The sequence below is a fragment of the Cuculus canorus genome, chromosome 1 (assembly GCF_017976375.1).
Source record: "Cuculus canorus isolate bCucCan1 chromosome 1, bCucCan1.pri, whole genome shotgun sequence".
Lineage (NCBI taxonomy): Eukaryota > Metazoa > Chordata > Aves > Cuculiformes > Cuculidae > Cuculus > Cuculus canorus.
Window position 1 is genome coordinate 181,132,337 of NC_071401.1, and position 12,312 is coordinate 181,144,648.

The following is a 12,312-nucleotide window of genomic DNA, read 5'->3' on the forward strand; positions in this document are numbered from 1 at the left end:
TCCTAGAAAATATTCAAAAATAATTGCTGACAAAAGCCACTTCACAGTTGACTCAGAGGTACATCTTGTAATCTGAATGTTAATATTCTAGATAGCTAGGCAGAGAAAACTATTGATGTAGTTTTAGGATCCACGTAGAGACTAGTCAGGATTTTAGTTAGAAAAGTGGGGAGGGAGAGAGATGGAGGTTTGAGTTCTTCCAGCTTCACTGAAATTTTATGTTTAGTGAGCATATGAATGCACACAATTTTTACTTTTATTGAAAAGGTAGGATTTTTTGCTAGTCAGTTTGGAATGTTTCCTTTTATATCACAGTAATTTATGTCTTTTCCAGAAGCAATTTAGAATCACCTTAATTTTACTCTAGAATCCAGGCAGTTCCTGGTTTTACTGTGCAATCCATGACTACCTTTCATATACTTTATTTTTCCCCTCAAGCTTAGGTCTGTGTTGTGAAAAAGTATTGACAAAAACCAGAGGCCTGATTCTTACCTCCCTTGCATACGGTCTCTTGTGTGGTCCATGCAGAGTGAGTAGGAGCAGCTACCACTGAGATCAAACAATTTCCTAAGCTCAAATTAGCATGTAGGTCTTAGCTTTCAGCATTAATGGACCCAAGCAGGACCTCTGTTCTTCCAAAAGCCAGTTCATCCCTCTTATTGTGGTTGCAACTGTTTTGGGAGGCAGACAAGTGTCTGGGATATTTTGAACTGAAATAATACTTCATATTTTCTCAATATTTAAAAATGCCAAAGGTTATATTTTTTTACGCCCAGGAGTCATGCATTTTTATTCCTCCCTAGTTCACCTGCAAAAATATTGCTTCTGTGGCCTGATCTGATGTCATAAATGAAGTAAAACAGCATTCTTGCCTCTCTGGGTGTGCAGTCAGATGACCCAGGCTGTTAACTGGAAAGTTTTTTTTTCCATTGGTGGCATTGGCCAGCCTAGCAAACACCACGGGCAGCTGTATCAGTGGCCTTGGAATTGCTTTTGATGTGATTAGGCTATTAATTAGCTGTCTATTCTTCTATCCCTCCTGATGTTTCCTTTTGATTCACTTAGACTCTGAGGACTCTGTATTCCGTGTATGTTTGGTTTTGTATTTTGTCTAAAATCCCTAATGATAGCTTAGACTGTCGTCTTTTGGTTAAGACTTTCCTTGTGTTGACATACATTTTTTTGTTAAATGCATGCATCAGGATTTTTCTCCTAAGCGTAGCTGTTATTTTGCAAGTTGTAAGCAGTGTATCGTCAGTGTGCGTACACATGTGCATATTCATTTAAACCGCGATAACGATTTTGCAGTCTGAATGAGAATATGCATACTTACTATAGTTTTGATGGATCTGAAGTAAATGTTTAGTACTTGAATATTTATTCACCAGATAGTAAGCTCACAATTAAATTATTATGTGAAGTCAGTTAAATAGCAGCAGAAGTTATTGTATTCAAAGCCCACTTTGCAAGGAAACCAATGACAAGGAAGCAGTGAAACACGCTAATAGATTATATGCTATAGCAATATATTGCCTTTTTATTGCTTTTCCACAGGCAGCAGATTCATGTATAGTTATTACTAGCTACATTATCTGCTAGTTTTGTATCAAAAAAGATTCAGTCTGTTGAATCATTAATCCAATATTTATCATTCTTATTGAAAATCCACTAGTGTTAGCACTGTATAAAATATTGACTTAAATCTACTGGTTTTGCTCAAGATTAAAAACATATTAACCTAAAAAGCACAGTATTTCTTAAGACATTTAAACTATTCATTGTGGATGTTTGAAATGACAATATTTCAATGTTGTGTGAGGAATGATTTTTTTTTTTTAAATCTTTAACATATAGTAAGTGACCAGTGCCATCCTGATTTGAAGATGCTGAACGTTCATCCAACTCATATTTGAAATTTTGATGTGTATTGCATTAGTTACTGGATATCAAGAATAAAATTTTTGCTCATACATAGAGTGTAAAATGGGATCTTTTGTAGCAGCACATGGCCTGTTTAGAATGATATAACAGGCGCTGAATGTTCACATATCAAACAAAATGCCATCTTTCTGTAGAAAAGAGGTGTCAAAAAGTTTCTTTGTACCTTTAACGTATGTGATTATGTAGTACAAAATGCAGAGTTTGTAAAATTTCTTGAATATACAGGCAAAAAATGAATAATTCAAAACAACTCATAAGTTCTACATTCTATTGTATCTTTTATAACGCAGGCAGAAGATAGCATTGTGTTCCCAGTAGAGCTGAATTTGCACAAGTTACACCTCTGAAAATGCCAGATGGTCTATGGTCTACTTTTGAGAGCTGTCACATATGTAAAGATTTGAAAAAAGAAAGACAGCTGAATGAGAGCAGTGGATCATTAAAGAGAGAGTGAGAGTCCCTGGGTATCACTGTGTTTTAAGAAGCATTGTGTCGTTCCCCATATTACTCCTTTTTTTTTTTTTTAAGATATACACAGCCTTTAAAAAATAAGGTAAAAACATTACTGTTTTAAACTGAGTGGTTGTGGCTTAATCTTGGAACTGTCAATTGCTTTTGTTCTTTATGCTAGAATGCGGTCATATGGCTCCTAATTGGTTTCAAGTGTGTTTTAACCATTTAACCATAAGATTCAAGTCTCCCTAGTGCAAAATTATCAATAAAGTTAAAATAAATTTAAATTGAGGAAACTAATCCATTTGGGGTTTTATTCCATTTTGGTTTGACCCGCGTATCACATGTGAATACTGTAAAGCCAGTCAGCTAAAAAGTTGTATGTTAATGCAAAAGACTGAAGTGAGAGTACTTTAGGACCAGGATTATTAAGGGAAAAAAAAGCAAACAAAAAATCTGAAACACCTCCCACCCCCAAAAAGTTAGTAAAAGCAATAATAAAAGCAAACACAAACAACTGTTTGATTCCCTAAGAATTCCCACTCACCTACAGTTTGACAGAAACACACCTAATTTTGAGGATGGGATTTTGGATAATTTGTCAAATTACTGTATTGTAGCAAAGCACTGAAAATATACAAACAATTGTAAGCTGCCACCACCAATTTAGCTGGCTTTGAAAAGGTCATAGCTGTCAGTTTTAGAAACTTGTGTCCCCAGACATACAGAATTTTTAGTACTGTCTCTTGCTTTTATTTATTGAGGAAGGTTAATCCCTCCCCAGTAATTCTAGGTTATTGGTGCAACTGCATCACTCTGCAGATGGGAATCATAGGCAGCGGCACAGTGTGAGGAAATGTCATTCTATGGAACATGAAAAAAACTGTTCTTAATTGTACAATTCAAATTTGAGTGAGATAATGAAAATAAAGCTATGGGGTGCTATGGATGTGAACTCTGAACTTCAGAGAGTAAAAATTTTAATTCCTGTTCTTGATAAATATTTTATTTTTAAACTGTAATTAGGTCTACATTGAGTATTTTTCAAATGGAAGGATTTGATTAGTTTTTAAACAAGAATTGTTTTGCACATAAATGGCAAGATGTCCTACACAAAGGTTCCTGGTGGTATGCTTTTAAAGAATACTGTTTCACCCAGGAGAGCACTCCTTAAAAGCTTATTTGGGGTCTCTTATGACAGTGTGGAAATCTTAGCAGAATATATGCTACAAGTAGAATTCCAGAGTGTAGAAATTGCCTTTACAAAATCTATTCATAGATTTTGTAAAGTGTAATGCAAAATGGAAAGGAGAAGCAGTTTCTGTCATGCCCATGGAAACGTTTTGGGCAACAGTTGTTCAGGTGTCAGGTAGTGGTGTGGTCCTGCTCTGTTGGCTTAGAGATTCACGAGCAGTTACCGCTGGTAATAGAACGGAATGATCTTTATCTTCCCTGCAACATCTTTGGGGAGGCTAAAGCATAAATGTTTCCCGCAGCCCTCCCTTTCCTGCAACACAAAATTGCCACTTTTGTAAAGTAGGTTTAGTCAGGGTTACTCTGACCTAGATAGATATGGGTAATCAAGAGTATCTTAAAATCTTGGTTAATGTAACTAAAATAATCAAATGGCAAGAAAAAATGAATCAGTTCATATTTAAACAACTGTGGAACGCATCTCTTTTTGTCTGTGAATGTGATCCTGAGTTAAAATTTAAGGTTTATCTGAAGTTTAATCTGGACAAGTTTATGATAGTTGGTGAAAAAAATCTGAGAATGGTATCAGTGTTTTCGGTAAAACACTGAGGGTTTGTTAGGCAAATTCAGAACTGGGAGTCTTTTTAGAGACTGTTGGTCTGTGTGTCTCGGTAGTATTTATCCACAGGTTTAGTCACTTGTACCTGAAGTGATCAGTGGAGATGTTTCTTTTAGAAGAAGCTAGCTATAATTATCTGTTATCTAATATATTGTTATCTTGGACACAGTGTGATTCATGTACAAAGCTATACTGTGAAATCATCCGAAAAGAGAATGAACTGCAGCACTGTTTTTCTTTACTGCTGGCACCATTCTAATCTCTTTTCAGTAGAGTGTGCAGTAGGATCTGGGCTTTCTGCTTGACATTAGATTTATAAATAGTTGAAGATTGGATTGTCTGAAAACCTCTTTATGTCCAAGCATAATACAGTAGTATTTTCATTAGGAAAGGTGATTGGGCTGATGCTTTCTGATCATGAAATCTTGTTGTGTTACTATGTGTATAATTTAATTAGTTTTCAAATGAAGTCTACATTTTTTTTTCTAACTAAGAATCTTTAATAGGAAACTACTTTTTTTATTACAAAGCTTTACATTAAAAAAAATCTGTATCTGTTATTTAGATATGGATTTTAAATACACAGTGTATTTTGCATGTTATTAAAAATACACTCCTTTATGATACAGTAGCACAATAAAGAATAGTCAAGTTTCATGCCCTCTTATTGGAATGCACTCTTGGAGTCTTAACCAGGGCACTGCAAATTCCTGTCGTAATAGATTTTGTATTTTTTTCCTTTGACCATTTCAGTTTGTTGCCGTCCAAACTCTTAACTGGCCCATTGGAGCCATTTCTGAAATTTGTGGTTCTGAATTGAGGAACAGGGATGAAGGGATTCTGGCTTGCCACAGCTTTGTGGTGTTTGAATGCATGTTCCTTCTGATAACTGGACCCCTCCTCCACAAAACCAGATTTGGATTGGTTTTGTTCTTCCCTGCATTCTGCAGTCTTTATGAATTTAAGCTCCAACTGTTGTTAGTTACCTGGATACTCCTGTTCTTCTCTAATAAACTGGTCTGTGGTGGTCATTGGTGGGGGGGGCTACCTGTCACTCAAGTTATTATTTGAAGGTTGTCGAGCCTGCGGCTTTACTCCTGTTACTGCAGTCTGTATTTCCCCTCCCATATTTTCTTTTCTCCTTCTGTCGCATTTCTGTTATTCATCTCACTCCCTTAAGCCAAGTTAACCTAAATTTTGCTACTTTTTCTCCCATTCCTGATTTTTTCCTTTTTCAAATTACTTAACTTGTCCTCTATATCTAATTCACAAACCATTGCGAACCTTTCAATGCCAGTGCCAAAGAGGGAATCTAGGCCAGACATAAGGCTCTTTTGAATACCTAATAGTTATTTTTCATCTAGAGATACTTTTTGCTTTCTTTTTTTGATTGGGGAATGTTAACTTTTCAGTCTACTCTTTGAGCAATGAAATACCCCTTCCCAGTCTAGCCTAAAGTGTTCAGTTATCAATTTGCAATTTAAATAAACCCTTTCTTTCTTTCGTTTTAAGCACAACCTCAACGTTTGCCTCAGCCAAATACTTCAGCACTGGAAAGGGGTGAGGAAGAAAGTGTCAAAATCCAAAATGGCCGTGTGGGTCTGAGTAATGGAAGTGGAATTCACAATGGGGTCAAGCATGTGTCTGGAGACAACAGAAAACTTTCGTCTCCTGTTTCAGAAAAAATGCACAGGAAAATTCAGTCCACCTTGTCTGTCAACAGCAACAGCAGCAAGAAGAGTAAAATAAGCTCTGTGTTTTCTCAGAAGCCAGGTACTTCACCTGAAGGTAAGCAGAAATTCTTATTAAAAAAAAACCCAAGCTGAATAAAGACTAGCCAAACCCCATTCTCACTAGTAATTACACAATCAACTGAAAATAATTGAAGAGCATGACCCATACTTCAGAAGCAAATAGAAATCATTATGATAAAACACAAGTTACTTCTGCAAGGGAAAATATTAAGTGTTTGAAGGAAATTCAAGCAATGGGAGATTTCTTGCTTTCAAACATTTGGGCAACATGGTCCGATAATCTTTAGTCTCTTTAGTTAGTGTCCTGACCTGATAGAAACTCATGTAAACTTTGTCACATACACAGCACAAAAAAATTTTAAAGTACTAATTTAAAGCATAGTAAGTATTTAAGTACACTAATGGCAGTTTCAGTGAAGGTAGAGGTTGCTTTTGAAAATGTTCTCTTAGCAGATATTCTGACGACCCATGAGATCTGAACGCTAGATAATAAAATTTGGACCTGTACTTCAGTGTTCAATGTGTCTTAGGCTAAATTTGAGCTGTAAATAATTTGCATGAAAAAGCTTCTATATAAAAACGTACTCCCTATGCACAGTTTAAGTAAGCCAAAGTAAATATTTTCCCTTACGTTTTAGCTGTGTGTGTATGTTTTCACTGCTTGCTATTACTCTAATGGTCCCAGAGTTCCCAAGCCTTTACTCAATCCACTGCCTTCCCATTAGCGCTTATATACCTGATGGGCTTTGCTCCTGCCTGTTCTAAGAGGGGTGCAGAGGCGCAATAAATTTTATAGGCTTGATACTGGCAAAGATGTGACTGGATAATAAAACTCAGGGGTGGATACAGACCCAGATTCTTAAAGAAATGGGAAACAGTACTGTTCAGTGAAATGGGGAGGATTCTGAGAATGAATCCTAGATGAAAGGAAGAGGGATCTGAAGGACTGCATGTAGTGGCCTGAATGAAGCCTACTCATGTCAGTGGAGTGACTTCTTTTGACTTCAGCTACTTCAATCAAACCTAGTGAGTGAATCTGTATAGTAATACCATGAACAGCTTCACTTGGACTGTGCCATGGATTGATCCTCCTTGCTGTGGTTCATTATCCTATTTATCTTCAAGAACCTACTATTATTTTTCTTGTTGCACTTTCAGTCCTCTAAAATTTCTTTCCAAAATCACAACTTCATACTTGCTATATTCTCCTCATCTTTTTCTATTATGTGCAATCTAGTACATCCTCCGGCCCAATATTTTCTATATATATCAAAAAACTGTAAATCAAGAGAACTAGATCTGTTTGCATGACTGGTACAAAGTACAGCCTCTGAATTTAGGAAATTCAGCCTCTGAAAAAGAAATTACAGCTTCCTAAAGAGACTGTCCCTGACCTGTTTATGTGCTTATACAATTATTTAATAGCAAACACTTCCTTTTTTCTTCTAAAATGATATTTGAATAATAAAGTCAGTGGGGGTTTTGTTTGTTTTTAATAAACTTGGCAAAGATTGTATCAAATTACTGAATGATTGAGGAGAAAATTACTGTACTTTCAGATATAGCTGTAAATTCCAATGTTGTATTTTAATATCCAGCACGTGATTGATTTAGTTGCCTGAAACTGCCAATATACCATTTTTTAATGTACAGTTAGAAATGTTGATATTTTTAAAGGTATGTCTGATTAGCATATAGATAATTACATTGTGTTGTCACACCATCTAACTTACATACTTATGAAGTACGGGATAATCCTTACTGTCACATGTGGATTCTTGAGGCACCTAATAGCTAAAATTAAATATATTCAATGCTATACACCTCACCTTGTATTGTTCTCATTTTGAGTCTGAGAACTTGGATATATGCTGTAAATAGCTTGACTCACACTGCTGCTATCTGCTGCTTTAAGTTTTCTGTTAACTAGTCTGAGTGAAGCACAAGTTTTATTGTGCAGTGATGAAAAAATGTATCTAGGGTATTTGTGTATACACATCAACATGCTCACATGTACAAGCCTTCTGCCAGTTTCTTCAGCTTTTCAGTCATTTGCCCTGTAGGGCTGCGTGAGGGAACTATAGACTATATAGTAGTATTCTTATCAAGCTGTTGTCTTGCAGGAAGTTTCAATCATTTGTTCTCTCATCCATCAGGTTTTTTATAAGATGCATTATGAGAGACTCTGGCAGTGGTCAGTTGAAATTTCTTAACTATACAAACCCAGAAGATTACACTAGTAAGTCCTGTGAGCGAGGACTGCATAGACACTGTTTCAAAATGGTATACACAAATTAATTTGAACCTAACTTCTACAGATTCTTTGTATTAGCAATCATACTTCGGTGGGCAAAGAGGTATTTTTGTGAGCAGTTGTCTCTTCTGTCCAATGACATTTCAGTAGAAACTATTAAAAGGTTTACAGGAAGATGGAAAAGATAGGAAACTGTTCAAAATAATTTTCAACATTGTTTAACTCCTTTGGTTTGCTTTAACTTGTACTAGGTTAGTCTCAAAAGCCATTGATTACTGATAAAGAGCTGCTGGGTGGGCATTTGTGTTTGTGCCCGTCTATCCAGTAAAATAATATAGCTTGCATACAGTTTTCTTCTGTAATCTTATGCAGAAAGAGATAAATTATATTAATTTTTGTACTGTTGAGTATTGAATAACCAATCACTCAAGTTAACTAAGCTACTTCAACTTACCATAGTGTCTAGATAATTTGAGCAGAAAGAAAAAGAGGTAAACTTGAACACTTTCAGATAATCTAATTATCTTTAATTTTGCTATTCCTTAAAAACCCAACAAACTAGAAAATACATGCCGTGTATTTTTACTTAATCTATCTTGTGTTCCACCTTGAGTGCTCTGCTCTGTTGTCATTCAGGAGAATAACTGGGTTTGTTAAGTGAGATAAGAAAAGAAATAAGAGTATGGCCTGAGAAGGAAGAAAAATGAAAATTCTGCCCATCAAGCTGAGTTTAGACTATAGAAAAGAGAAAATATTTTTCACTTTTTCTTATTCCCTCCCAAATGCTGCATTCTTTTTGTTTCTTCTCAAAGGACAAGATATGAATATTTCTGGAGCACCACACCTATTTCTAATGCAAAGTCCAGGTTTTGTAGTTATTTTGCTGTAGAACATCATTAGCTATTAACAGAACAGAAAACCTGGTACTGATTGAAGCAGGATAGATTCAAGAAACATCCAGATTTGCCACACGTCTTGCAGAGGTGCCTGTTTGTGATTATGCTTATTTAAAAGGTTAGCAAATGTGGCATACTGCATCATATACTTCAGACTTCAGAACATATACCAAAAAGCTAAATGAAGCCTATTGTTATTTTACCTACGATATCATGCCTTCCTATGAAGAAGGTCAGTACTGCTAGTGCTTGTCTCAAAAATTCTACACAGCCCTAATGCAAGCTGTAAAGCCACTCAAGCTCCATAATCCCACCAAAATGACCCCACTATAGTTAACTGCATTTATTAATTTATTAATTGTTCTAGCTGCAAATTCCACTTGTGCCATAGATCACATCTTGTGAGCTTTTGAAACTGACAATCCATTGGAAGTTCTTAAAATGTGACATAAATTTTGGTAGCAGTAGTATAAAAGCTTTAAAATCTGCCTTTTAAAATGAGCCTGTAGCCTGTGGAGCCATATCAGCATTGTGGAATACGCTGTTTAGAAACACTTTCACATCCAATGGAGCTTAGGAAGGTGTGAATGCACTCACTGGCTCTTCTCTTCCCCTGCATGTTATTAATCCATATTGTCCCTGAAGAAATCTTACTCAGCTCTATAACTTACACTACAAATAAAACAAAGGAATTATGAAATGGTCTGACTATCTCTCTTAAAAAGCAGTTTTTAAATACAGTCCCAGTCCTAAAGATTTTTCAAAGAGACTGGATAGGCTTCGGTGCATGTTGGGTGTAAAAGATTTTTTGAATTCAAAGAAATTTTAATAATATTTTAAATTATTTAAGTTAGAGGTGTTGCAGTTCTTCCAAAACTCATCAGTAAACCACTAGCAAAGCAGTCACTCTCTCGCATCTGTTCTATGTAGTGCAGAGAAACACCTTGGAAACCTGATAAAGCAATTGTAAATGAGTGAGAAGGTGGCAATCTCACTCCTGTATTTGGAAGCAGTGATACCTGTCTAAAGCAACTTAAAAAAGGGAGGATGTCTAAAGAAAATAGCAGTGAGGCAGCTGAACAGTAAATCAAGATGTTAAGGAATGAAGAAAAACGGGAAACTGAACACTTACGTATGTGTTTTGGAGTAGTGGAACGTAAGTAGTAATGGCATATTCAGAGTTGGAGGAGGAAAGGGAGGAAGAAACTGGGCAGTGGGACAGATGAAAGAGGAATTTAATTATGGGAGTGGAGGGGGCAAATGAAGTAGACTGTAATTATTTTGTAAAAAACAAACCAAGCTTTCCTACCAAAACCTTATGAAGCTTGATGTTACGTATTTTTTTTAATCAAAGCAATTGTTTGATGGAGAGAGGGAATACAGATTTTTATTCAGTTTTGAAATGGCTGTCTCATTTCTGGTCAAGTTGCTGTGACCTCACAGTTACTATGTTTGTCAGGATAGTTCCCACAACTCCAGTAACTTGTGATAGTTGGAGTTTAGGGTGGTACTTCACATAATCAAAAGGCTGAGAGCATTCTCAAAAGGCAGTGTTCATCTGGAGAGGGTAGATTGTTACACTACGGTTAGCGGATCATGAGCCTGCCTCCCATGTGTAGGGTGAGATCTTCAATTTATTCCTTCCCATACTCTCTAAACCAGGAGGCACTAAAAGGCATCTTCTTTCCATGGATTTTTTTTCAGGATAGGTCTTAGGAAGTGTGATAGGGCTAGATGCAGGAGTGAAGTAGGTAAAGAGAACCTGCAGCATGGAGTTGAGACTCTGGGGAAGGACAGGCAATGTAGACTTGCCACCAGATTTAAGTTACCACTCGTGCTTTTCCAGGAGCAAAACCTGAATCAACCTTCTTGATGATGTATCTTGTGCTACTGAGCCTGGAGATTCAGTGAACAATCTTATCCAATGTGTGGGTTTTCATAAAATCCAATGTTTAAAATTCAACATTTCAGGGTGCATTTGAATGAGACTTTTCTTCCCCTTCTTTTTAGTATAATGCAGCTTGGTCTGTTCTAGATGTTGAATTCAAGCATGGGGTTGGTGGGCGCTATTTAACTCCCACTGCTGACTGCATTAATTTCTTAGAGTATCCCAAGTGATACCCATGGCTTAACTGGGGCAAAGCAAGTCCACTAAACAGCCTTGTCTTAAGCCATGGTCTTAAGAATGACTAGGTGTATACACATGAAAAGTAGTGAGTAGGTCTCTTAGCTGGGTAGCAGGCCTCTTTATGAAGTAGAAGGATTTTACTTTGGTTTATATAACTTTATATAAACTGAAATGTAGTTTTCAGTCAACTTTCCTTTCCTTTTGGGCTTATGTCTTTGAATAGGATTTTTAAAATTCTTTTTCCTCTTGAGGGCCACAAGAACAGCAGTGAGTTTTCTTCTATATATAGTTCTGTCATTAAATTGATATTATTTACTGAAATTCAGTATAAGTGTGCATTATACGATGAATAGTCTAACGATGCAGAAATATCTGCTGGCCATCTCTCTCAGATTTTTATTTTACAACATACATACACTTCTGAAATTGGTCAATAGCATTAAGGAGCATTTAGGCAGCTACTTAGTATCCTGGAAATCTCTCTACTTGGCCCAAAATTTCTATTGTTATCTTTAGAAATTGATTCAAAGTAGATTCATGTCTAAGTGTGAAGAGCTAAGCAGCAGTTTCTTTGTTAGTCAAGGTTGTATCAGTCTTCAGTTGGGCAGCGGGCAGGTAACACGATCATGTGGTCAAAGCTGTGATTTTTAAGAAAGCATCTTTAAGAGTGGTGTGTTCTAAGCATGGTTTATGTTTTTTGTTTGCATGGTAGTCTTGGGAGGTGATTTACATGTTTTGTCACAGGACCAAGTGGAAAACAGGGCCTGAAGCAAAAAAAAGTCTTGGTCTAGCTAGCACCTAACTAGTATCAGTATTTGCAGTGATGAGCAATAGCGATGAAGGCTTCATATTCTAAGAAAGCATTAGATATTGTAAGTTGACACATCTCTTAGCATAACTATGTTTGTTGGCACATATCCTAATATATCTGTATGTTTGAACTGGAGAATTTTACTCGTGTGGTTACATCTGTATTGAAAGTTTAGAGTATAAGTTTTCATTAAAGTCTCAGTGTGTTTTGCAGTGTAATTTGCCTGTTCAGGCAACACTTTTACTTTCTTGATCAACAGAGG

The 12,312-nt window shown here is 36.3% G+C and overlaps 1 protein-coding gene across 5 annotated transcripts in view; it reads left to right on the top strand.

Moving 5' to 3' along the window:
- MDFIC (MyoD family inhibitor domain containing) overlaps positions 1 to 12,312 on the top strand; it is a 53,551-nt gene that overhangs the window by 32,056 nt on the left and 9,183 nt on the right. For all 5 annotated transcript variants that reach the window (XR_008450501.1, XM_054070442.1, XM_054070419.1 and 2 more), the window contains one exon: positions 5,720 to 5,995. Coding sequence is in view for 4 of the 5 variants with exons in the window: in XM_054070442.1 (XP_053926417.1) it covers positions 5,720 to 5,995 (276 nt within the window). In the remaining variant the exon portion in view is untranslated. The remainder of the gene's footprint in view (positions 1 to 5,719; positions 5,996 to 12,312) is intronic.